General features: G+C 44.0%; 1 protein-coding gene across 5 annotated transcripts in view; it reads right to left on the reverse strand.

Moving 5' to 3' along the window:
- The window catches only part of RASAL2 (RAS protein activator like 2), a 310,978-nt gene that overhangs the window by 37,829 nt on the left and 248,689 nt on the right, over positions 1–24,460 (reverse strand). For all 5 annotated transcript variants that reach the window (XM_066597470.1, XM_066597468.1, XM_066597471.1 and 2 more), the window contains 3 exons: positions 7,546–7,699; positions 7,349–7,447; positions 5,369–5,923 (listed from right to left, as the gene is read on the reverse strand). In XM_066597470.1, the coding sequence (XP_066453567.1) occupies positions 5,369–5,923; positions 7,349–7,447; positions 7,546–7,699 (808 nt within the window). The remainder of the gene's footprint in view (positions 1–5,368; positions 5,924–7,348; positions 7,448–7,545; positions 7,700–24,460) is intronic.

Below are 24,460 nucleotides of genomic sequence, written 5' to 3' on the forward strand. Positions count from 1 at the left end.
ATTTGGTAAGATAGTGTACGCTCCGCTCAGCCAAGTGCGCATGCGCTTTGAATGTAGAGATGAGAAGAGGCCTGGGCAGTCACCAGCCCAAAACCTTATCTCCTCTGACATTTTTTGCCATGAGAGAGTTGGGAGACCACTATACTTATTAAACGATTGGCCAATATCCATCTTGCACAAGCCTAGATCAAGTCAAACCTGGAAACAGTCCCACATAAATGGCTCACAGTTCCACTGTACAGGCTGCGATATAACGCTTGGCTAGTTCAGTGGATACAAGATATATATTACGGCGTTGGCGGTAATGTTGCACATTATGAAGTGAGATCAGTTACAATGGTATACCACATTGCGCCTAAATCTTGTCAGATTTAATCTCTTTGGAAGGTAAGGTTTTCATTTTTGCTGATAAGACTGACGGTAATCTTAATGTTCCTGACGGAATTTGTCAAAACGGCAGTTCAACTTTTACAAATGCAAGCATTGCAATTGGGGAGAAGGAATTCTTTTCCTACCTCTTGGTCTTGGGGGAACAGCTAGAATGAGAACTACGCAAGAGAAACACAAGGAAAGCTTACTTCATATAACATTAGTGACCGCTGCGACCCGGGCAGTGAGTGAGCTAGAAGAACGCCTAGGTGCATCACAAGGAGAGTCCAGTGGTTAAATTCTCAAGACGTTCAAGTAAGACTCACACAGGGTGGCAAGGGGAATATTCGTAGTAATATTAGAAGCCATTACTTTACTAATACAGAGAAGATAGAAAAGAACAGCAGCTGAGCCCGCAGCGGATGCCAACCCTGCCCGCGGCTGAGGACCGTGTGTACCTGTCTGGGTCTTCACTACGGATGTGTGTGGAAGCACTGGCCGGCACGCCACCACACCTGCGCAGTAGAGTATTTTTTTTAATTTCCTGCTTTCCCGTGGAATCCGCGGTCCGTCCGCAATGTTAATGCCAAAAGGTCAGCAAAAACAAACCCGCATGCTTTAATTCAGCTGCGGACACCCATGTTTCATTAAGCGGGGCTTGAACTGCGGATTTTGCAATTCAATTCCATCCGTGGACATTGGGCCTAGGGTACATGGGCTTTGTCATTTTCTACCATTGCTGTACTATATTTCTATGGCACAGTTCCCGCTGTTATTCAAATCTCATGAATAGTACCGATGAAACTAAAACTGCCCATCTAATTTAGGTAGCCGATAGCTCATTGGGCAGACCAAACCATCATAAACGGGCACACTTGGTTGAGCATGTATGTGTTCTGACAAAGCCCCTGACAGACATCTGTCCGATTCTCATCTTCCCTGATATCTGCCCCTGTACCCATTAGTAGATTGGTTGGTCACCAAAATCAGCAGTTTCAGTCGATCTATATATAATGTATTTGGTGACCTTTCAGTAACGATTGGCATAGGCAATGTACACCTTTTTTTTTTAAATCAAGGTTCTTGGAAATAAAGACTTTTTGCAATTGGCTTTCAGAATTTTTTTTGATTGATGACAGCTGCCGGAGAAGAGAAGTGGAAGGGAGTTTAACAGTGTGACTGCTAAACTCCCACCTCCTTCCCTGCACCTCTCTGCCCCTTGCTGGCTGTTTGCAATGGGAAGGGGGCGGGGCTAAGCTCTGCTCGTCCCCTCCCATTGCTGGTTGCGACAAGGGGCGGAGAAGGTGCGGGAGCTTAGCACATTAGCCCCGCCCTGTTCCAACTCCTCCCTTTGCAGAGAGCCAGCGAGGGGGAGGAAAGGGGGAGGACAGATGGCTCGTGCTGTCTGTATTGGCGCACAAACAGTTCACGCGTTTTTAAGTCGCGGCGGGCGAACATAAAAACGCATACGCCTGTGTGAATCCAGCCTCACTCAGACCATTGAGAATTTTTGTGAAGGCTACTTTTAAGTTAATAATGCTTTTTTACACTGAAGAAATTGGCCCATAGTTTGGAAGAATAATATATGGGCATTCCAAAAAAAATATTAAAGTGGTTATCGCCTAATTATCTGCTAGGATGGCTTATAACATCTGTGATATTTCTGATATTATACAGCTATTTTAAAAAGAGCAGGATTCCTCCCGTGCGATCCGCGTCCTGTCCTCCATTGCCTCCAATTACCCAGTTCCAAGAGCAATGTGTATTGCTCATCCCATGGTAGTTAATGTGCTTTCCCAATTAGGTGTTTGGTTGCTATAGACTTCCAGGTTATTTATAACGCTTTCTAATTGGGAAATCACCTATGCTTATTACATAACAGTATCTTTGCAAAGCCCATAAAGTGTCCTTGCCGATATTAGCAGTTATACAGGAGCCCGCTCCGCGGCCAGAGCCCAATCGTTAAGGTTGGTCGTTTAATAAAACTTGCAGCGTTTCTGTGTGTCACTGGAGAGTCGGAGCAAATAAAGATACTGAGGAACGTTTGTAGCCGAAATCTTCCCTGGTTGCTGAGCCGGAACATAACAGATCTGATATACTGACATCAATACAAAGCCCTTCCCCAGACTGCAATTCTTTCCGCGTATTACCGTCATCCCCGTCTCTAAACATTAGGTCTCCGTCTCTTAACCACCACAAAAAGCATCGCTTATCTGGTGAGGCTTTATATATATCTGGAGACGGGAAGCTTCCATCTGAGCGAGGACAGGAACGCTCTGGAGTAATAAAGTCCTTAATACCTGCTCCGCGTTGAGCTTTTAGAATTGCGCAGAAACACCAACTGCTGCCGACGGCCCGAAGTGGACAGGAGTAGTAGATAAACAATCATGGCGGTGATGGGCAATGAAGAGGATTAGTCATCCTGGAGTTTTTGATTATTTTTCTATTGAAAGGGGTGGATATCAATCCCTCTATGACATAGTCTTAGTCGTGTGACCTGATTTGCTATGTGCTATGACCAAGACTACATCATAGGGGGATTGTTCCTCCTCCCGGATTACATCACGGAGCGCCGGCGACGTATGCCTCATTGTGAGTGTGTTCTAATATATTTATATGGCTTGTATGCTCATTGCGATATATGCTTCAAAAAGGCACGGTCATGTGCCGAAAGGCGTAGCAAATAAAGATCTATGGAGTAAACCTAAGCGAGGGTCCCATATGTGAAAGTATTCCTCTCCAAGTCACATTGAGTGCGGGCCTTTTTCCATTCTCCCATTTGATTCTATTACAAGCTTCTGGTTAACCAGTAGGCCTGCACCCCGGGCGCCTCACCATCTACATGTTGGATAGCAGACTTGGTGGAATTTTCCACACTCATACCAGGATACAAGGTGCCGATGGGATTTCCCTTACTAGGGGTTAACCCATCGTGCACCAGGTGAGAGACTCTACCACCTTTTTGGTTCACGGATAAAGGACACTGACTGTTTTAACCAAATCACAAGGTGCATTTCTATATACATATTTTTATAGAAAAGTGGGTGAGATATTTAAAATCTCATCCCCGCACTGCCGAAAAAATTAGCACGGAAATTGACCTGAGTTGTGGATTTTGGATCTTCAGCACGTCAATTATAACAGCAGATGTGCAGTGCGGGTTCTACCCCTCCTTTTTAAGTTGAGCGGGTGAACTCAGCACCAAAATCCAAACTAATTGCCCGGTGTGAACAAAGCTTTAGACATCCTTCTACATTCTAACGTAGAAGCCCCAGCAGGTTTACGGACCACCGCTGATCACGTCCCGTTGCGGGGCTCCTTGTCGGCTGCAGTAGTCACGTGGGTAAACAACTATGTGAACGCTGCAGGCAACACAAAGTTACCAAAGTACGGACGTGACAGCGGGGGAGCAGAGAGGCGAATAGGTTATATATTTTATTATATATATTTAGTCTCCCCCACTGCCACCAATGATTTTTGTATCCGAAACCCACTTTAACGGATATATCACCCATAGGCTAAATTGATATCTGTTTAACAGAAAAGTCAAGAAAAAGCTACTTAAAAGCTTATAATGCATCTAACGGAAACCTGTGACTAATGACCTACAGTAGCGTCTGCTACTACCCATAGGCTAACATGTTTAAAAAAAAGTATATGTTTAGCATCTACTTTTTCATTGGCCTCTATAAGATACTACTGTCTACTATCCCATCTCCTTCTAAGCAGTAGCTCGAGGCATACTGGTCAGACGTAGGCTAAAAGGACACTCTGGCCTCCGTCTGACAATGGAGCCCTATGGACGCATCCAGGGTGCACGGAGGGGAACTTTGGCTGTAGACATGCCAAATATGACCCACCCTTAAAGCTACCGATCCAGGAATTAAACAATACGAGGAGTTAAAAGTAATATTTTTGGATCTTTGACTATGTGAGTAAAAACTGCAGAATGCAACAGAAATGTCTAGTCCAATAGAGCGATCGTCAAGTCGTACGCAGCCAAAAAATACCCAAGACCCTTACAGCTGCTATTTCTTGCGCACGTGTTACTTGCGTAGTCGACGATTTGCGGTCCACGCTGTCCTACACTTGTTGCATCATGCACATTTAGCCGAAGAACGCTAATCCCTATGGGCTCCAAGAGAAAACAACGCCACATGTTGTGCTATTGAAGTCTCTGTGTAGCTCTGGTGGAATACTACAAAAACATCAAAAACACTCTTTGTACGGTCCCAAGAGCGTGGGCAACATGGAATTACGTAATCTGAAATGCCAAAGCAGCAATATTCATGTACAACATAACATATTCTCCAACGGTCTCGAGTTCTTCAAACCCACTTACTAACAGTCCGAGAACATCCAGAGTAATATGTGATGTTACAGTGTAGCAATTCCTTAGAGAACCCCCTGGGGTGCAACAAAATAAGGTGCAGGGAACATTTTTCTGGCTCATTTTCAGTATCTCAGAAATAGACATTATTATTATGAGATTATCCGATTATTGTACTAGAAGCAACTGGAGTCATGTTATGCATCGGGTGACTGCATAGATCTTAGGACGCTGAATCAAAAGCTCCAGTAAACCTGGTTTCCAAGCAGCAATATAAAAAGGTCCCAATGTACGCATACATATACTAACTAGATACATTTGTTGCATAACTTGCTGTGGTCTGTAACCAAGACCTGTGCCACCCTGGTAGTTGCAAAAGTTCTACTCCCAGAATGCCCAGACAGCTGCCGGATGAATGTTGTAGTTGCGAGTTGAAGACTACTGCAGAGTGTTAGGGCAGCAGGAATGCGGTCCTAAGCTCTTGCTCAGGACCTGAAGGTTGCGAGTTCAATCCCGCTTGGTTCAGGTAGGCGGCTTAAGCTTGACTCAGCCTCCCATCCTTCTGAGGTCGTTAAAATTAATTCCCAGCTTGTTGGGGGTTAAGTAAATAAAAATTACCTGACAGCGTTGCGGAATAAGTTGGCGCTATACAAACAACAAGACTCTTACCTTGGCCCGTCCCGTACTCTGCAGAATGTGCACCAGCGCACACGCCATCTCCTCCTTGTTCCGGACGCTGATCACCGGCTCCAGCACAGAACATAGCATGGTATAGTTAATGGTAATGAACTCGGCAAACTCCTTATACTGCTCCATAGGCAGAATGGTGATCGTCTGATATCGGGATTTGATACGTATAGAGGGTCCGGCTGTTTTGCCTTTGTTTATGGTGGGTGTGCTTACGGGGTACCACTTCTCTACAAACTGCCTGCCAGTCACGCTGGCCATAGGAATGTTCACCAAGCCCACATAGTTGTTCTTATCCTTCTTCTTCTTCTTCTCCACATCCTTATAGATGTGCACGGTGATGTTGTGTAGAGGGGGCAAACCATAAAACTCAAAGTGCTCGCCCCAGAAGATATTGTCCGCTTTTGTCTTGCTTGTGGTGCGTGCAAACAGTGTATCATCCAGGCAAAGCTCACAAAAGTACTTCTTTTTGGGGGCCAAGTCCTTGGCCTCGATGATCCACAGGCGCAATACATTATCAGCCCGGCGGCAATTGTCCTGGAGGTGTAAAAAATAGATTAGACCGCATTCTGCAATTAATCATTTCTACAACTGCAGTGATTTCACTGCAATTCCATCCAGCATATGCCATCCCGCTCCCACTAGATGGAAGGCCCCTTAGGTAAAAGCTTTGGCAGCACTCTGGCTTGACGGCATTAAAATAAGTTTTACTTTAGAACAACTTACAATGAATTTCCATTTCCCCAACCCCAATTCTCACATTGAACTTGTTCTCTACTAAAATTACTTGCGTCCTTGATAAAAAACAAACAAATACCTAGTAGTCGTCTCCCTGAATAACCGCTACGATGGCTGCAAACCTTGACTACGATCTACGATGACGATTTGATCAACTATACACTAAAAGGGCCATTTACACGGGACGAATAACGCTCAAAATTTGGTCAAAGCTGAACAAAATTGATAATTGTCCCGTGCAACTGCAAAAAAATAGTTTACTATTCGTTAACTTCTCATTATCACTGAGTGTAAACACTCCCCGCTCAGCGCTGTACATAGAATGTGAAGCGCTGAGCAATAAGCCGGCGATCCAGCGCTGATCACTACTTGTCTAAACACTTTACATGCCAACAACCCTAGTGGTGACGTCCTCACTTGTGCAGTCATTTAGATGACTCTAGTCCCATCTAAATAGGAATTAAATGGCCACTTTACTAGAGACTCCAGTCCTTCCCTGTATGGAAATTAGACCCGTGACCACCGGAGTGTAGCACAAACTCAAGTGACAAGTTTTCCATGGATCAGTTTAATTGTGAATCCACGTTAGATTAGGAAATTCAGCAATCTGAACGACTTCCAACGAGGCCTGGTCATCGGTGCTAGACTAGCCTTATTCATATACAATGGTGTGAAGAGTATATAGAGGATGGTGTGAATGAGGAAAAACATTCAGTGAAAGGGAATCCAGTGGACGTAAACAACTTATCGACAAAAGGGGTCAGAAGAGGATGCCAAGAATTGCGAAAGGCGGTGCAAAGAGTCAAGGAAGCCGCACTCAAATACAAAAATGCATCACTGAGCAGGAAAAAAAACATTGCCTGGTCAGATGATCCAGATTTTTGTTGCACCATGCTTTCAGACAGGCTTCATAAGAGTGTGGTCCCGGCCTACTTTTCCGTGGCCCACCCAGTATTAAGTGAACTTGGGAGGACAAAATACATACAAATTGCAACTAGGGTATTTATTAGGAAGTCTCATAGGTCCAACTATCCTTAACAATAGACTCCAGGCATCTAAAATTGCCATAAAATGACCCGATAACAACCACCAGCATATATGGAAACTGGGGGTCTCGAAGTCCGTGTATTAGCCAATACTGTAGAATTCATTTATTGTATATAAGTGTGAAATTAAAGTAAAACACAGATTTCCCCAAGCCATCTTATTTTCCTCTCCTCTTACCTTGTTTGGTTGAACGGTTCGTCGTAGGTTTTCCATCCACTTATCTCTCTCGGCAGATGAAGAGCAACTGAAGCATTTACTACCACTGGAGTACGTTACCTAGTAGAGGTACAATGGCACAAGGAAAAAAGCCAAAGGTCACTAAAAGGCTGAAGTTAATCTACTCTGCGTCTCGTAAGAATATACATTTCCTTTACCTCAAAACAGAAGTCTTGTCCGAGTATGCTGCTGTGCAACGGCTTTACCAAAATTTTATCTTCTGACCCTAAATCCAAGGCCTCCACGGCACTTCCTGGACTCAGTAGAGACTCATGTGAACGGGATTCTTTCAGTTTGGGTAATCCACGTGTTCTACATGAAGAAGAGAATAGGGTTAAAATGGCTGCCGGTCCCCAGGACATAGAACATCACATGCTAAAGAGTTCATCAAAATTTCCCAAGACTGCATGTTTTAAATTAGAGGTGGTCAACCCAAGAATGGGTACTGCCGAGTGGACAAAGTAATCTCTGCATGAATACAGCTTTCTCCATTGCAATTTATGAGGAGTTCCAAACTAACAATGTAGCTCTAGGACCCCCCCCCCCCCCCCCCCAAAAAGACAAAAACGAAAAAAAACGGTGTGCACCCCAGCTTTAAATGGAGCAAGCAATTGTGTCCATAAAAGAAATCAGAAAAAATGGTACATAAGTACAGCTGATATCTCCATACATGAATTGACAAACATCAGCCAGAATGACATGAAAGGAGAGAAGAGCTTCAAGTTTTTATTGCACCTTCCAAATGCTTGATGTGGGCACCATTGGGGACACAGCAGATGTCAAGTGGATAGTGCAGTTCTGCCCGAATGTATCCCGACGTATCCTCATCGATTCCACTGGAGCAGAGATGCACTGTTTTTGGTCGTCTAGTGTCACTAACAGCCCCCAAATCGTACATCTATAAGGTGCAATAAAAACTTGAAGAGTTCTTCTATCTTCCCATGTCATTCTGGCTGTTGAATATAAATTCATGTAGGACTAAAATCTACTATATGAAGACACATCCGCTCACCCATGTTTACAGGGAAGGGGGGGGGGGGGGGGGAGGTCGCCCTAATTTTCAGCCTCCCTCACCCAGTCACTGTGTTATATATGGTTTTCACCCAGTAGATCACAAGCATGGGGGAAAAAAAGACAATCAGCCATTATCTATTGGATTAATCCACTAAATAGAGCCCTGCTGTATACTTACCCTCCTCACTCCCTACTCTTGTTCAGCTCTGGGCACCAAAGCACTGGGTTTTGACTCCATCACACAACATCCCGATGCTGGATGGCTGTCAAGACCCTGCGCAGAGGAACCCAGAACTGAACAAGACCCAGAAGAGAGAATGTCAAGTATTTAGGTCGTAATTAGAGATGAGCGAACGTACTCGTTTAGGGCGATTTCGCAATCGAGCACCGCTTTTTTCGAGTAACTGACTACTCGGGTGAAAAGATTCGTGGGGCGCCGGGGGTTGCAGAGGGGAGTGGGGGGGGGGGGGGAGAGAGAGAGCTCGCCTCTGTTCCCCACTCCTACCCCCGCTCCACCACACCGCCCCCCGAATCTTTTCGCCCGAGTAGTCAGTTACCCGAAAAATGCGGTGCTCGATTGCGAAATCGGCCTTAACGAGTACGTTCGCTCATCTCTAGTCGTAATCACACGGCTGATATCCTCGCATGCGTTTTGTGCGTTGCAAGGCAATACAACCCATAATTTGTAATGGTGGTTTGCACATGTTCGATTTTTCTCTCGCAGCATGTTCGATTTTTCTGTGATTACGTAGAAACATCGCCCATTATTTTATTATGGGTACGTTTTAAAGATAATCGTATTGCACTCGTATGTACATGCGATTTTTACATTTTCCTATTGTAACATGCCACTTCCATGGCGATGTGTTGCACTGACAGGCAACATCATGGGTTTAAGAGTGCGATATCGGCCAGTGTGAATGCAGCCTTAGTGGTCTGGGGAGTGAATATTTTTTTTTTTGTCTAATCGGATATCTAAATAAAATTAGTCTGAAATCAATCACAGATCTGATGTCTGACTATATTAAGGGGGTCTGGTCTGGGACCTAAATTAAGCTAGGGGTCAGAAATGAATGACGGGTCTGAGGTCTGACTATATTAAGGGGGTCTGGGATCTGAATTAAGTAAGGGGTCCGAATATATTTAAAAGGTCTAATATTTATATAAGGAGTCTGATTATATCCAGGGGGTCGGGCATAGGAGATTAATTTAGGTGTCAGATCTGGGGTTTAAGATTAACATAGGGGGGTCTTATAACTATATAACAAACACCCCTTGGACTCCCACTCCCAGTTTGCTGGGATCAAGCATCACCCTGTGAAGGGCTCCCCATGCTGGCATCCCTGTCTATGCCACATACACCCGTGGGCTTTTGAGACCGAGATTATCAATCTAAGAATCATTATTCCAATTGGAAACAAATTAGAACACATTTTCCCAAATAGCTTCACACATTTTTTCCCATTTACTTACCCGGTTACGTTAAATTGCACAAGTTAGATCTAATGTCCCTTTGCACTGCATTGCTGCATTATTTTTCTAACTTTCATATATTTTATTAGAAATTGGGCTCAATAAAAATATAAAAGCGAAAAAAAAAAAAAAGCAATTTGCATGGAAACAAACTTATCATTGATTCCTTAATGCACGAGAGGATCCCAGACCCAAAAGTCCTATGTGCAAATACTCTATCTAATTAGACTGCACTATTTCAGTAAACGAACGTGCCTAAAACCTGTGTCTCAGCTGAAGTATTTTCTCCCGCTGTCAGCTTTATCTCACATTTGGTGAGGCCTTGGCGTTCTGTTACACTTTATCTAAAAAGTTACATAATAAAAAGTTATGACTTTGTAACCACTTTTACATCGCACACTTTCATAGTAAAATTGACCATACTCCTCCGCTATCAAAAACGGGGGGAAAAAAACAAGAAAAAGGTTCTACAAATAGCACAAATTAATATTTTAAAACCCCCGGACGCATCGGTGCAAGTTCAAGTTACGCAGGTTGTGATACACAAGGAAGAAAAGAAAGGACTTACATGAAGCAATTATACAGCCACCTTGCTGTGCATGCCCAAATCATAGCTAGGATTCATGTCATATAGCCTCACCCATCTTCTCCAAAAAAAAAAAAAAAGGTCAAGGGTCACATGCCACCAGGATATTAAAAAAAAAAAAAAAATCTGCCAGGAAAGGGGGATGTCAAGTAGCCAATCCGGGCATATTGTCTGGTTGGAGAGGTCTTCGAAATCTCATAACGTTAAGAGGAAACCATGCAGAATTCCAATCATTCCGGACTCGAGGACTGAATTGGCTGCCAGTGAAATCAAATCTGGCTTCAAATAAGCTGGCTACTGCATCCTTCCCCTCCTCCGCCAGCATCCCGCCCCTCAGGTAGCGCACACACGGTCCCGGTGTGCCCGGGCTGCTGCACTCTGGGCCTGTTGCTATGACAATGCACCTATAAGCAGATTACAGCTTGCAGGCGAGCAGGCAGAAGCTGCAGCCGGTTGGCTCAAAGAGCATGCTCTGTAAACATTGCAAAGGTGACCTTTTCCAGCAGCTTCCCTTGCACAAACCCAAGCTGAGCAAGAAGCATCTAAAAGTCTGTGGGGGGGGCGGGGGCTCGTAAATACTGCGCTGGTTGTCCCAAGTGGGGACAGATCAGCGAAATTCAATGCAGCAAACCTCCTGGAAGAGTCTCCTTCGGGAGGAATCATCACCTTCCTAGCTTTTTTTTTTTTTTACCGGACATCTGCTAATTTCCGATCCCCCCAAACTCATCTCATAGAGTGACAGAAAAATATGAGGCATGGTGTAGATGACACATAGGATTGGTCACAAATCTGCAAGGACAACACAAGTGCATGTCATCTATATGGCAGCACCGACTTGAAAATACTTATTAGGGTGGGAATAAAAGGGTTAACGGCACTCAGCGGGGACCGTAGGTATCCGGTGCTTAACCCTTAAGTAACAAGAGATCAAACCGACCGAAAGCAAGTGCACGATCCGGTGAGAATGGATTACAGAAGCTCTTCTGTATTACCGGGGAGGCTATTGGAGAACTGAGCAGTGCTTAGCTGCCCCTGTACAAACATGGATAATCCCAGGGAAGGAGGATTACTGTAAACTGCACGAGCCGCAGAGACGGGGAGGGGAACCGTAAAAAGCATCCTTCACACAATATAAGTCCTCGACTGTCAGGCTCACAACAAGCAACGTGAACCTAATGGTTATGTTTAGAGTTTGAACCCATTATCAGAAGACACCATCATTATACCCCCCTAATTGCTTGTCAGTCATCTGAAATGTAATGCCGCTGGTGGTATATGCCATATGTTCAAGGCCAACATTTTTTTCAAAAAGTAATTATCCTTATTTTGGAATGAATAAACCAATCTAACCAAACTGAATCCACATAATTAACTTAGATGGTAAATGAGCAGCTTACCGAGTTACCTTCCTCTACTAGTTATCTATACACTATCCTACCAAAAGTACCCAAGTAAGAATCAAAAGTAGTATTTATTTACATAGTTAATATTTAATGGGGCCTCCTTTGGCCTTCATAACATTGTGGTATACTTTCTACTAACATCTGATACACTTCAGCTGGTATTTCCCTCCATTCATCCCGCAAATGCCTGGCGAGTTCTTTTAAAGCGGATGAATTGGCCCGTTTACAATGGTGCAAAGAGTGTCTTTGGACAGTTGAGTAATAGAAGAAATGTTCTATGGAGTGACGAATCGTACTGATGGACATACCTGGGTGTGGAGTACGCCTAGGTAACGCCTTTTGCCTGTTTTGTCAACAGATGAAGACTGTAGAGGTTCTATTATGGTCTTGGTCTGTTGTAGTGGCAAGAACCATGAAAACGGAGGTGTACCTTGAAATTGTAGACAATCGTGCGCTGTGAACAATGTGAAATACTCCAGAAATGGTCAAATACTTCAAACAAGACAATATGCCTTGTCACAAATCCAACCCCAATGAACATCTTCAGGATGAACTAGAATGCTGGGTCAGGAAATATCAACAACGTGCATCTTCTTTGAGAGAACTCATCAGATGTTTGCAGGAGGATTGAAGGGAAATACCAGATAAAAGTGTATCAGAAGTTAGTAGAATGTATAATACTGAGAATATCCAAAAAAGGAGCCCACTAAGTATTAACGTGTAAATGAATACTACTTTTGACTTTTGCTCAGGTGTCCAATTACTTTTGTTAGAAAAATGTATTTTCGTAGTTCCGGATTTGGACAATGGATTTCTCAAACAGGTAATGGCTCTGCTGTTCAGAACATTGATTGCAATATTATGTGATTATAAGATTACTCAATCTACCATAACTTTAGGAAAGTTGTTCATTGTTAATTATAAGAAGCCAATCAAGACACTTTTCTCAAGTTAAGACACTTTATATATTGCCGGAGGATGCAACGTGGAGACTTTTGTGCTCCTGATTCAGAGGTAGGTAGTGAAGACCATAGTCTGGAGATGCTTGGCATCGGACTAACAAAGTGCTAGACTTTCGTTTTATTGAGAGAAATCACCAAAAAGTGTCTGTACAAACCCATAAGCAAATATTGGACATCTGAGTAACCCGTCCTTTGCCTTTGGCAGGAGCAAAACTCCAGGGTCATGGTGTTGGTGCGCCAATATCATGCAAGATGACCTGCAACAGAATATGTACAAGCCAAGCAAACATACTGCTTGGTTGTAGGCTACAGGAAATACTGGAATTACAAAGTGGCTTTGTATGGATCATAACAATGGTATGAACCAGAGGTTCCCAATTTTTTTTGCCCCGTAGACCACTTGCCGATTTTTTGTTTTCTGTAGACCCCCTGCCTGGCTAAGTTCAGCTGCACACGCACCAGGTAGGATTCCACTTGCTGGAGCCCTCAGCGAAATCTGACATTCACGTCTACCTGTTATTTCTTCTGCTTTTCTGTATATACAAATAATGCTGTTAGTGGGAGGGGTGAGCCTGATGCTCTGATAGCAATTGGTCAACATTTGACTTTAAATTAGTGAGGTCTAGTTTCAAATCTCTGTTTTGCAATCGATATTCGTTTGCCGTAAGAAGATTGGCGCTGCGCTAAAACCCCTTTCTACGAGGTATGAAGATGGAAAAGCTACGAAAACCTTTCTTGCGATAGTCCATGATGCAGAATAAGTCACAGGTACGCGTGATGCGTTGCTGCCGGTATGAAAACTTGTAAAAACCTGCCCATGAACATAGCCCACCCGAAAAAACAGATGGGAATAGTTCACGCAAAACTCCTTGGGCTCTGGCGGATCACGTGAAAACGATGCGCAGTGGAAACTTTACGGGTAAATTAGCTACTGCGGGGGTCTGTTTTGTCGCCAGAGCCCAAGAAGTGTTGTGTGAACTGTACATAAACCATGAAATATCAGAGGTAAGTGCAGTAATTTCTATGTCTGTTATAAGTATTCTGTACACAATCTGTGTAAGGTGGATTAGGTCATTTACAGAACGCCTAAAGGTTAATGTCCTGCCTAAATGGAGTCCGCTCATGTGGTCCCCCATTTACATCTCGTGCACCCCCAAATTTTTATCTTGCCGACAAACCCCCAGCAAGTCGAAATCGACCCCTGGGGTCCATATAAATCACTTTGGGAACCACTAGTATAAACTAATCGAAAAGGAGCGAAGCTAAAGAATTGATTGCATAGCAAAAATCAAAAATCCTGCAGTGTCATGGCATTGATTTCCACCAATTCAGCCCATCACAATGAGGCAGGAAGGCCCAGTTAGTTATCGGTTGTCTTCCCTTTCTATCCCTTGTGGTATACACAGATATGACCTTAGGGCCAATAATCTCATACAGGTTTTCAGATTTAGCTGTGCACCTTAAAAGGAAGAAACCATGCAGATGTGGTTCACACTGGTAATGCTAGAAGAGCCCATTTCCATGGATCCCAATGCATCCACATTGGATGTCTTTTTGCATAGATATGCTTTCATGATTACACAATGCCACTACTAGTTTGGAGTATGTACCAAGTTTTCATAATTAATTAAAGGGGTTGTCCAGTCGTAAATCATTGATAGCCTATCTTCAGAATATGTCATCAATAATAGATCGGTGGGATCCCTGCTGATCAGCTGTTTATCAGACACGCACTGAGCTGACTTCTCCAACAGCTCCATTCTCTTTGCAGTGGCCAAGCTAGGTATTGCAGGCACAGCTACCAGTGAAATGAATGGGAACTTGGCCTGCAATACCAAGCCTGGCCACTGAAATGGGGACAGCGCTATCTACTTCCTGCAAACATCAGATCAGCGCATGAGCCCACCGACCCAGAAAACAGTTGATCGGCGACAATCTACTATAATCTATCCTAAAGATAAGCCATCTGTAGTTTACAAATGGACGACCCCCTTAAGTACTGATATTTTGCTAAAACCTTTCAATCAACTGGCGTTATTATCCATCAATCAGCTTCATCATTTATCCTGCTAGGAGCTTGTCAGACCATGGCGCCCACATGACCAAAGTCTATGATGACTTGTGCTGGGAATCGGCAAGGCAGTAACCTCAGGCTCCAATTTGTTGTTGTTTTTTTTCATTATTATTATTATTTTTTATTATAGACTATGCGAACTCCATTAGAAAAAAAAAAGCATCTGGGAAAAAGTGTGGTTGAAGCTAATTACTTTGGTGCCACTGTTGAATTTGACCCATTTAACAGCTTGGCTAAAAAGGAGGGAGCATTTTACAATCACTCAGCAAGCTCCGGGACTTCATCATATTGCACTGAAATCTGCCTGCTAGGATTATGAACCAGCAAAGGATAATGCGGCATTAATAGAGCCTCACAAACCATCAACAGCAATGACTCACATTACATCCATTAGCTGATAAGGAGAGCGGGCAAGGCTGGCATTCTGCACAGCGGCTCCCGTGCCGCACACATCCTCTCAACTTTATTGGCTGCTAATCTAAAATAGCGCCATGCAGAAAACTTCTAAAAACTGCAGAGAATAAGCTGCAGTGTTGCCCGTGCTTTCTTTAGGGGCCCTGTCATGGCACGCCCAGGTAGGATTAATGTTGCAGCACTCGTATGCTTCACCCTGTGCAATTTTCATTTGTTAATTACTTAAATGCCCAGTCTCGCTGCCAACTCTCTGGGGAGGCATGGCAGCTGTCAGACAGAGGATCTTAAGTGCTCGAGATTTATATGGCTAAAAGGGGAGCGATGCTGGGTCGGATATGGTCACAGAAATGATTTTTCTGCCTCTGCTGGTGCCAGTTAATGTTTAATGCAGTTTATTAACCTTATCTTTCAGTTCTTCAATAAAAGTTTTGCAGAGGAGCATCTACTGAGGATCTGCTCACATTACAGGAGCTACAAATCCAACGGCAAATCATACTTCTTTTCTCCTTCGCTACATTAAGCCTTACTGGAAAAGCATTTTTCCCCAATACCAATACTAACGGCATTGCTCTGCTTCTGAATTAAGCTATGTCAGTCTGTAAGCCTCCTAAGAGAACGGTTGTGTACCTCTAGTAGTGACCTACAATTCACAGCTAGAGGTACTTAGGAAAACCGCAAAGACACCCCATCATACCCTACACAAGGATGACCGTCTGAACACCATATTCCCGGATCCTCTGCTTCTGTGTTACAGGCAACCTCCAAATTTGAGGAACTTTATAGTCAGGAGTGCATTACCCTCTGACACACAAAAAGGAACCTAGTAGAGATGAGTGAACCTACTCGTTTAGGGAGATTTCGCACTCGAGCACCGCTTTTTTCGAGTAACTAACTACTCGGGCGAAAAGATTCAGGGGGCGGCGTGGTGGAGCGGGGGGTAGTAGTGGGGAACGGGGGAGCTCTCCCCCCCCCACTCCCCTCTGCAACCCCCGCTCACCCCCGGCGCCCCCCGAATCTTTTCGCCCGAGTAGTCAGTTACTCGAAAAAAGCGATGCTCGAGTGCGAAATCGCCCTAAACGAGTAGGTTCGCTCATCTCTAGAACCTATCCCTGTAATGTAAGCTGTAAGACCTGCTCACATGTACGGACCGCGGACGGGATACAAATACCAAATACACCCCGCAAGACTACATCAGACAGGGGATATTCACATGTCCCACGTCTGATGCTGTATACCTGATCCTGTGCAGTGAATGTCCTGTTGGGGGGCACTATGTTGGAGAAACAGGACAAAAACTTAGAGTAAGGCCGCCTGCACACAAGCGGGTCGAATCCGGCAGCGAGAATTCTCGCCGCGGGACCCGACCCGAGAGCCTGCAGGGACGAGTGCGTACTCACCCGCGCCTGGCGGCCCCAGCTCTTTCATGTGCCGGCTGCGGCGCAGCCGGCGCATGCGCAGACCGGAGCCGGCGGCCGGGTGAGTGCGTGCCCCGCACAAAAATAGGACATGTCGCGGTTTGCTTGCCGCGCGAGATTTTGCGCGGCCAAACCGCGGCCGTCTGCATAGGAGTGCGTATTGTAATGCACTGCTATGCAAACTTTCAGTCGCGGAAATCCCGCGGGAAATCCCGCGGCGGGATTTCCGCCCGTGTGCAGGCGGCCTAAGGATGAGATCGCATCGTCACACAATTAAAGAGAGAAGGACAGAATTACCGGTGGTGGAACATTTTTCTAGTCACGGACACAACATAGACAACCTTAAAGTTATTATATTAAGAGGCAATTTTAAATCCCAACGTCAGAGAAGAATTTAGGAGTACAAATTTCTAACAACCTTTGACACAGTCAGGACCAGAATGAACCTCGAAGGGGGCTTCTTGCATCAGTGGAGAATATGATAAATCTGGAGCAGAGAACATGCTGGCCTGGTGACCCCCTAACACCAATTCAGAGACCAAAAAATTGACATATTCCTATCATTGGATTAATTACTCCTCTGCTCATTCTGTTTTGGTCTTGCTTTAAGTGCAAATTAACCACACCATGTCTGTGCCTTGTCGTGTGTTCGTATTTTTGTTAGCCATTAAAAGGTACCATATCTACAAGATTACTTGGTTTCTCTTACTGAGAACAATCACACTAAGGCTCCTATAGCACCCCAATGGGAGGCTCAACATTAGACCATAAACGCTACAAGGAAAGCCAGCCAATTAAAGGGGTTGTCCAGGACGTTTACTAAATATGATCCACCTTCAGGTTAGGTCATCAATAGTTGATTGGCAGGGGGTCCACTGTCAGTAAGGACAACGCTGGAAGCAGATACCCGTGTCAACATTGCAGCGACACAGTTTTATAATATAGGCAAGGCTCCCATTGAATACAATGAGAGCTGTGCCTGTAGCTCCAAACTTGGCTGCTGCGATACAGACAGAGCTATCTGCTTCCAGCGCTTTCCTCATTGACAATTTAACCCCACCGATCAACTATTGACGACCTAACCTGAAGATGGATCATATATAGTAAAAGATCCGGACAACCCTTTTACCCTTTCAGTATGTTTTGGAGTGTGGAAGCTAACCATAGTATCCACAGGAAAGCCCCCAAAAACGTGCAAAAACATAAAAACTCCATATACTGCCCATATGTTGGTATCCAACCCAGGACACCAGCGCTGCACAGCACAGGGACTAATGAGTGAGCCACAATGCTTTTTAAAAGAAATCCAGTACACCATATTTTTGTTGGGGCTTCGGTGGCGAGCAAACAGCGTGGCAGGTAACGTATCACTAATGCCAGGCATGGTTCTTAAAAAAAAAACCAAAACCCATCCATTTATTAGTGCTTTAAGATGTAAAATAAAATATAATTTAAAAAAATCGTTCAAACGAGCGAAAGTGAAGGAAAATCGTTCGTCCTAAAGGCGAGCAAAACGATCAAATGACGAACAAAAATAGTTTACATTTTTTTGGAGTTTCCTTTATGCAGGTATAAAAACCATCTCTGTCCCATTCACTTCTTGTTCGGCTTAAACAGCGCCCGCCCGGTCTCTCCGATTGACTTATACAGCGAATGTGAACGACTGAACGAGCCAATGATGCATCTGCCGGTCTAAACAGGCTGCACGAGGACGAGCGAGTGAATGGTGAGGTCACTCGCTCGGTCAAGCCGGGTCGTCTAAAAGGACCCTTAGGTATAGATCAGCTTCTGGGAAAGCAGGGTAAGTACTAATATGGTCAGAGTCTGCGCACATGGCATTCACAACCTACTTTTGGAGGGATAAGCCAGGAAGTATAACAACCCATCAAAGAGGGAAAAAAAAAAACGTTCTTCGGCTTCTATCGGGTAAAGAGATGTGCTCTAAGGACACGTTTTATGCCAGATGTAGGGGTCAGACGGCCACGATGCACCTCTGTATTTCACTGTGACTATGCACATTGTCCTTTCAGCTTTTTGGATCATGGGAAATTCACCGTGTGTGTATGAAAATTATATATATATATATATATATATATATACATACATACATACACACACATACACACACATACACACACATACACACACATACACACACATACACACACATACACACACATACACACACGCTATGAACAGTCTTAGTGCCTGGATTCTATTTTCGTAGACCTTTTATTATATGGTTTCTCCCCTGTCTCCTCTGCCTTCCCCGAGAAGCATGACATACGCTGGCCTCCGGAAGCTGCATGGATCAGTGACTATGGCTGGCCACCGGCACAATGATGCAGTGATGGTAATCTTCTGCTTCTTGCACATTCATGCAAATACCAGACAAGTGACAGCAGCTCCTGCTATCTGTCACACATTGTATTATTTGAGGTTTAGGAGAAATTGATTTTTAACCACACTTCATAGTAGGAACAATACATGCAATAACCAAATTATAACATGTATGAGCTGTATAATATATATATTATCCGTATCTCTATAGATCTACATAAGTGTATTTCGTTACTAAAAGCACATTATTCACATTCATCTTAATGCAGATGGACCTGCATGTTTGTTTATTGATAGAATTAAAAACAAGCTGGTTTCCTAAAACTTTAAACTCTGTGTTGTGTTCCTCTGTTGTCCTTCCTGGAAAGGTATGAGTAAATTGCCAACTGGGTGTTATCTTTCTCATTCAATTGTGTCCTTACACAATCTGACTCTGTCTAATCAGCATTGGCAGCGTAAGGGTACTTTTATGTGGGAGGACTGTCGGGCATTTAAGCACCCGACAATAGTCCCAACGATTATTGTGTGTGTGGTTTCACACAAGAGCGATAATCGTTCAGTGAATTGAGGCGGAGCGAGCTAGAGATCACTTCTGGACGCCCGCCTACATTCACTGCAAACAGAAAATAAATGAACATATCATGAGAAATTGTACTGTCCAGCTGTACACTAGTAATGGTCCATCCACGAGATAGGTCATTAATGGTAGATCAGCTGCGATCCCTGCAGATTAGTGGTTCCCCGGATGGTGCTCTCGTGCACCGAGACGATTTCTCCAGGAAGCAGACAGCTCCGCTCCCCCACTGCAGTGACCAGACTTGGTATTACTTTGAAATGAATGGGAACATGTCCTGTAATACCAATCCAGGCCACTGCTGTGAGAACAGCACTGTCTGCTTCCGGCAGAAATGAGCTTAGTGAATGAGCGGCACCATCATAGCAAACAACTGATCCGCAAACATCCTGGACAACAAATCCCCACTGATCTACTATTGATGACCTAACCTAAGCACAGGCCCTCAATTTATAACTGGACAACCCTTTTCAAGAAATTGAGGCCAACGGGTCATTCCACATCAATTGGACCAATTTTCAAAATCGTCCCCACTCGACCGTCTCCGATTTTGCTGAAAATTTACTCAGATATATGTATATGTTTGAAACGAGGTTCTGTGAAGTTTTAGCTCCAGATCTTAAATACCTGTGGCACTGTCGCCTTTACACTGGAGGTCCCACTGAGCTCGCGGCTTCAGCTACAAGGATTTTGCAAACTTTGGCACATAGGCATTATAGAAATATACTGGCTATGATGCTGAAATTGGACATACTAGCTCAACTTTTGCTGGTGAACACAAAAAAATTAGTACCGGCTATCACAAAAGAATATATCGGCCACAATTTTGTGTCAAAGTAGCTTGAAAATCACGCCGCATGACATTTACACCAAACTTTGGCCAAGTATAGCTCAAGACCAAAAACCACTTGTAACCGGTGCTTTGCTCTGTACACCAAACAGCTACATGGCTTTGCACTGCTGCAATATCACGGTCAAAGCATATGTATTTGTGAAGATATTCACACCCACATATGATGAAAAATGTTAAATGATCAAATCTGACCTATTTTTAAGGTCAAATATCTAAAAAAGGGTACCCCTGAAATCTGTTTATTCTGATATCAGTGGAAAGAGCAAATTTTTCTCTACAAGGATCATCATTTTATTTTTTGGAGTCTTTCAGTTTAAGAAAAGAAAAATGCCACTGAACATGGCGTTTTTAAACATACGCAATGAATGATAAATGCACTATTCAAACCCTTGCGTTGGTCCATGGTGGTTATACCACTACCAATTCCCTAAGAATTGGTATTATAATCCTATTAAGAATTGTAATAATGCCAAATCTTTTGAGAATTGGCAGCCCCATCGCCTAGGGGCCACGCCCGATAGCCGTGCAAGGCCAGCCACGGGCGGTCTCTTTATCACAGGTTCCGAAGCCTGAGGGTGGGTGTCTTAGCCTAGGATCCCAAGCCTAATATTGGGTCTCTTTTGTTGGTTCCCAAGCCATAATGTTCAGTCTAAGTGGTCTGGAACTGTTGCTGAATTTGCAACATAATTGGCTCCAAGAAGCTGTATTGTCGTCCCATTGCTGTTGCAGCTGGTGCTGGCAGTATTGCAATGATTGACTGCTCAGGAATCCAGCAGGTATCATTTCTCACAGGCCAGTGAAAGAAGCTAGCTGGTCCATGAGGATGCATGAAATTTATTAATGCATCATGGTCGTCGACTGAAATTTCAGAAATATTTCCAATCCACCAGTTGTTATCGTAAATGCAGGCAATGTATTGCCCTGGCTGGAGGTTTGCAATTGGCACAAAAGGCATTTCTGATCTGACAGATCGATCTACATGGGCAATGAAAGATGATGTGTCATTTGACACCCTTGAAATGCGAATCTTTTTGTCATCAATTGGCACAAACTGGTGATTTTCTCGTGTTCCAGCAATTGTATGTCCATCTTTGAACCGTTCTTCTTGAACTACCCGTATTTCATCAATTTTTTGACCAGTACACCAAACACTGCATGCAACATTTTTTCTTCTGACCAAAAGCGGGGCAGCTGAGCAGAAACCAAACAGACCTCATAACAGTCTGGTCGGTGCTGTCCGAAGACTGAGCTATTCTGCCATAAGGATTCCCCTTTCCTGATCCTTTCCTGAGGGCAAATTCAGCAACAGTTCCAGGCCACTTAGACTGAACATTATGGCTTGGGAACCAACAAAAGAGACCCAATATTAGGCTTGGGATCCTAGGCTAAGACACCCACCCTCAGGCTTCGGAACCTGTGATAAAGAGACCGCCCGTGGCTGGCCTTGCACGGCTATCGGGCGTGGCCCCTAGGCGATGGGGCTGCCAATTCTCAAAAGATTTGGCATTATTACAATTCTTAATAGGATTATAATACCAATTCTTAGGGAATTGGTAGTGGTATAACCACCATGGACCAACGCAAGGGTTTGAATAGTGCATTTATCATTCATTGCGTATGTTTAAAAACGCCATGTTCAGTGGCATTTTTCTTTTCTTAAACTGAAAGACTCCAAAAAATAAAATGATGATCCTTGTAGAGAAAAATTTGCTCTTTCGACTGATATCAAAATAAATAGATTTGAGGGGTACCCTTTTTTAGATATTTGACCTTAAAAATAGGTCAGATTTGATCATTTAACATTTTTCATCATATGTGGGTGTGAATATCTTCACAAATACATATGCTTTGACCGTGATATTGCAGCAGTGCAAAGCCATGTAGCTGTTTGGTGTACTGGTCAAAGCACAAATTACCAATGGTTTTTGGTTTTGAGATATATTTAACCAAAGTATGGCTTAAGTTTGCAAAATCCTCGTAGCTGAAGCCGCGCGCTCATTGGGACCTCCAGTGAAAGGGCAACAGTGTCCCAGGTATTTGATATCTGGCCCTAGAACTTTACAGAACCTCGTTTCAAACATACATGTACATCCTTATAAATTTTCAGCAAAATCGGAGATGGCCGAGTGGGGACCACTGGTCCACTTGGCATGGAATGACCCCAACACAACAGTAGACACATCTGTATATTCAACACTTCAGATTAAATATGATACATTTATGGTTGCTGCCCAAAACTTAAAATATTGGCCAATAGAGAAAGTTGAGTCAACTGAGAAAAAAAGTTGCACCCACCAACCACTAATGACTCCAATGGTGATACGATGGTTCAGAGTACAGTAATAAGCTGTGGGATACACTGCCATGTATACTTCGCAGTCAGCGCATAAGCAAGTCATTTTACACATTTGACTGAATGCTAATATCAGATGGCATTGTCATCGGAGCGTGGATGTCCCCAGACCAAAAATGTGAATGTAAGAGAGCGGGCCCGTTCCCTTCCATGCACTGTGCATTTTACTAAACGAGACCCTACACTGCATTAACTATATCTGCAGCAGGTGGCGGTGAACCTACCTAGTATAGAAAGAGCTGGCAGAGCGAGTGCCCCGGTATCTTCTGATCGTAAAAGCCATTTCAGTCCTCCGTCATGTCAGAATGCCCGGTATACCAGCTAGTGTCCTGGGCAGCCAGCGCACACGCTAATGCCAGAAAATGACTTTCGCTTAATCTGCAGGAATCCATCCCACGTGTTTAGCAGTCCGGAGGGGAAGAGAATCCAGCCCAGCTGTCAGAAGAGGCCGAGCTGCAACCCTCCCCATATCCCTTACAGACGTATACCAGCTATATACTCCAGCGCTAGATGCAACATAAAAACCACCACCAAATCTATATAAATCACCCCACCAAGGAGGTATGCCCACTGGCAGGAACTGTTGCCCCCAGTCACTTATTGATCATTGGGGTTCAAGCTACTGGGAACTTATTAGAACCGTCTTTTGCTACAGTACAATGGTTAGCGAAGTAAATTATGTATAAAGTAACAGTATATAGAAAATTAAAACAACGCTAAAAAAAAAGCTCCTCGACAAGAATCCAAATGTAAAAAAGAAGTAAAAACTTCATGGAAAACAGACGACAGCACAAAACTATAGTGAAATGTCGATACTGCTATCATAGAAAGCAGCTTCCAACGAGCGGTGCCAACAAAAGGGTCCCTTTATTCCGTTACAGCAGGTACCGCTCGTTTGTAGCCGCCTTCTACTTCTATCAATGATATAAATGGTTGGGTGATCAGGATTAGTGAATCTGCGCTCTTCATAATCTTCATAAAGACGCCTTCTTTCTGTCCGTCATGACTACGCTATTGCTCATTAGGTTAAATTGGCTATTTGGTTTATTAAATTCATTCTCATATACTCTATTACAACGTTTTGATTTAATAGCAGTTAGCGGACGCAGAGTGTTAAGGCAGCAGTATGCAGTCCTAAGCTCTTGCTCACAACCTGAAGGTTGCAAGTTCAATCTCCGCTGATTCCGGTAGCCGGCTCAAGGTTGACTCTGCCGTCCATCCTTCTGAGGTCGGTAAAATGAGTATCCAGCTTGCTGGAGGGTAAAGATGACTGGGGAAGGCAATGGCAAACCACCCAGCAAAAACAGTCTGCCAAGAAAACGTCACCCTAAGTGTCGGTCACGACTCGGTACTTGCACCAGGGGACTTTACCTTTTACTTTTACCAGTGGGGAAGAGCCCTCCACCACTTGTCATGTCCTCATGTCAGCGAGACTGGCTGCATAGCTGTGCAACAGTGGCTCTACTGACTCCAACAATGTATTTCTTTTGTTTATACTCCCTCCCATTCGGCTCCTTGCGCTGTGAATGTGGCAAGTGGGTGGTTCCCACTGCTCACTGTAGATGGGGGACATCCAACTTATTGACAGTGAGCAGTGGGGGTGGCCTACCTG

Source organism: Eleutherodactylus coqui, chromosome 3 (genome assembly GCF_035609145.1).
Source record: "Eleutherodactylus coqui strain aEleCoq1 chromosome 3, aEleCoq1.hap1, whole genome shotgun sequence".
In the NCBI taxonomy this organism is placed as follows: Eukaryota; Metazoa; Chordata; class Amphibia; order Anura; family Eleutherodactylidae; genus Eleutherodactylus; species Eleutherodactylus coqui.